Genomic DNA, 671 nt, shown 5'->3' with positions numbered 1-671 from the left:
CCCCCTTCACCTCCCTGGAATGACCACATCCTGGCAGCACCTAGATCCCCCCTTCACCTCCCTGGAATGACCCCATCCTGGCAGCACCCGGATCCCCCCTTCACCTCCCTGGAACGACCACATCCTGGCAGCACCCGGATCCCCCCTTCACCTCCCTGGAATGACCACATCCTGGCAGCACCCGGATCCCCCCTGCAGACTCTGAGACCCCAGTTCTTACCTGCGCTAGACAGGCATCAGCATGGCACCTGACTGAGTCTTTGACGTTTATTGACGCTGTTGTTGGTCACATTCGTCTTAATGACAGACGACGGTTGCCACTTGCCTCATGAAGTACAAACTGATTGGATAGTTTAGGGAGCTCCTCATATTACTTAGATTTGGTAGATCTAAGGTTGATTGTACAGAAATTGTAGGTTCAGACTGTAACGCGTATGGTGATTCTTACACTTGTATTCATATTTACAATAATATTTTGCAGCCCTCCACCAAGTCCTTCGGGGACCATCACGGCAGGATACGGGCAGACGCAGAAACACTCGATTCCCGTCTACGAGATGAAGTTCCCCGACCTTTGCGTCTACTGACTGAACAATAAGAGCTGACCGAGCACGGCCACTTCTTCTCTCATCGTTAGCATGTTCCTCTCTATCAGAGAGACCTGCATTGTT

General features: G+C 51.6%; 1 protein-coding gene across 1 annotated transcript in view; it reads left to right on the top strand.

Annotated features, from left to right (window-relative positions):
- Positions 1–660, top strand: part of EFR3B (EFR3 homolog B) — a 122,600-nt gene extending 121,940 nt beyond the window's left edge. Inside the window, exon 23 of the mRNA XM_018571766.1 lies at positions 482–660. Within this exon, the coding sequence (XP_018427268.1) occupies positions 482–587 (106 nt within the window). The 3' untranslated portion in view covers positions 588–660. The remainder of the gene's footprint in view (positions 1–481) is intronic.
- Positions 661–671: the final 11 nt, after the last annotated feature.

The sequence above is a fragment of the Nanorana parkeri genome, unplaced genomic scaffold (genome assembly GCF_000935625.1).
Source record: "Nanorana parkeri isolate BGI_ZX_2015 unplaced genomic scaffold, ASM93562v1 scaffold1833, whole genome shotgun sequence".
Lineage (NCBI taxonomy): Eukaryota > Metazoa > Chordata > Amphibia > Anura > Dicroglossidae > Nanorana > Nanorana parkeri.
This window is presented reverse-complemented; position numbering and strand designations above follow the sequence as displayed.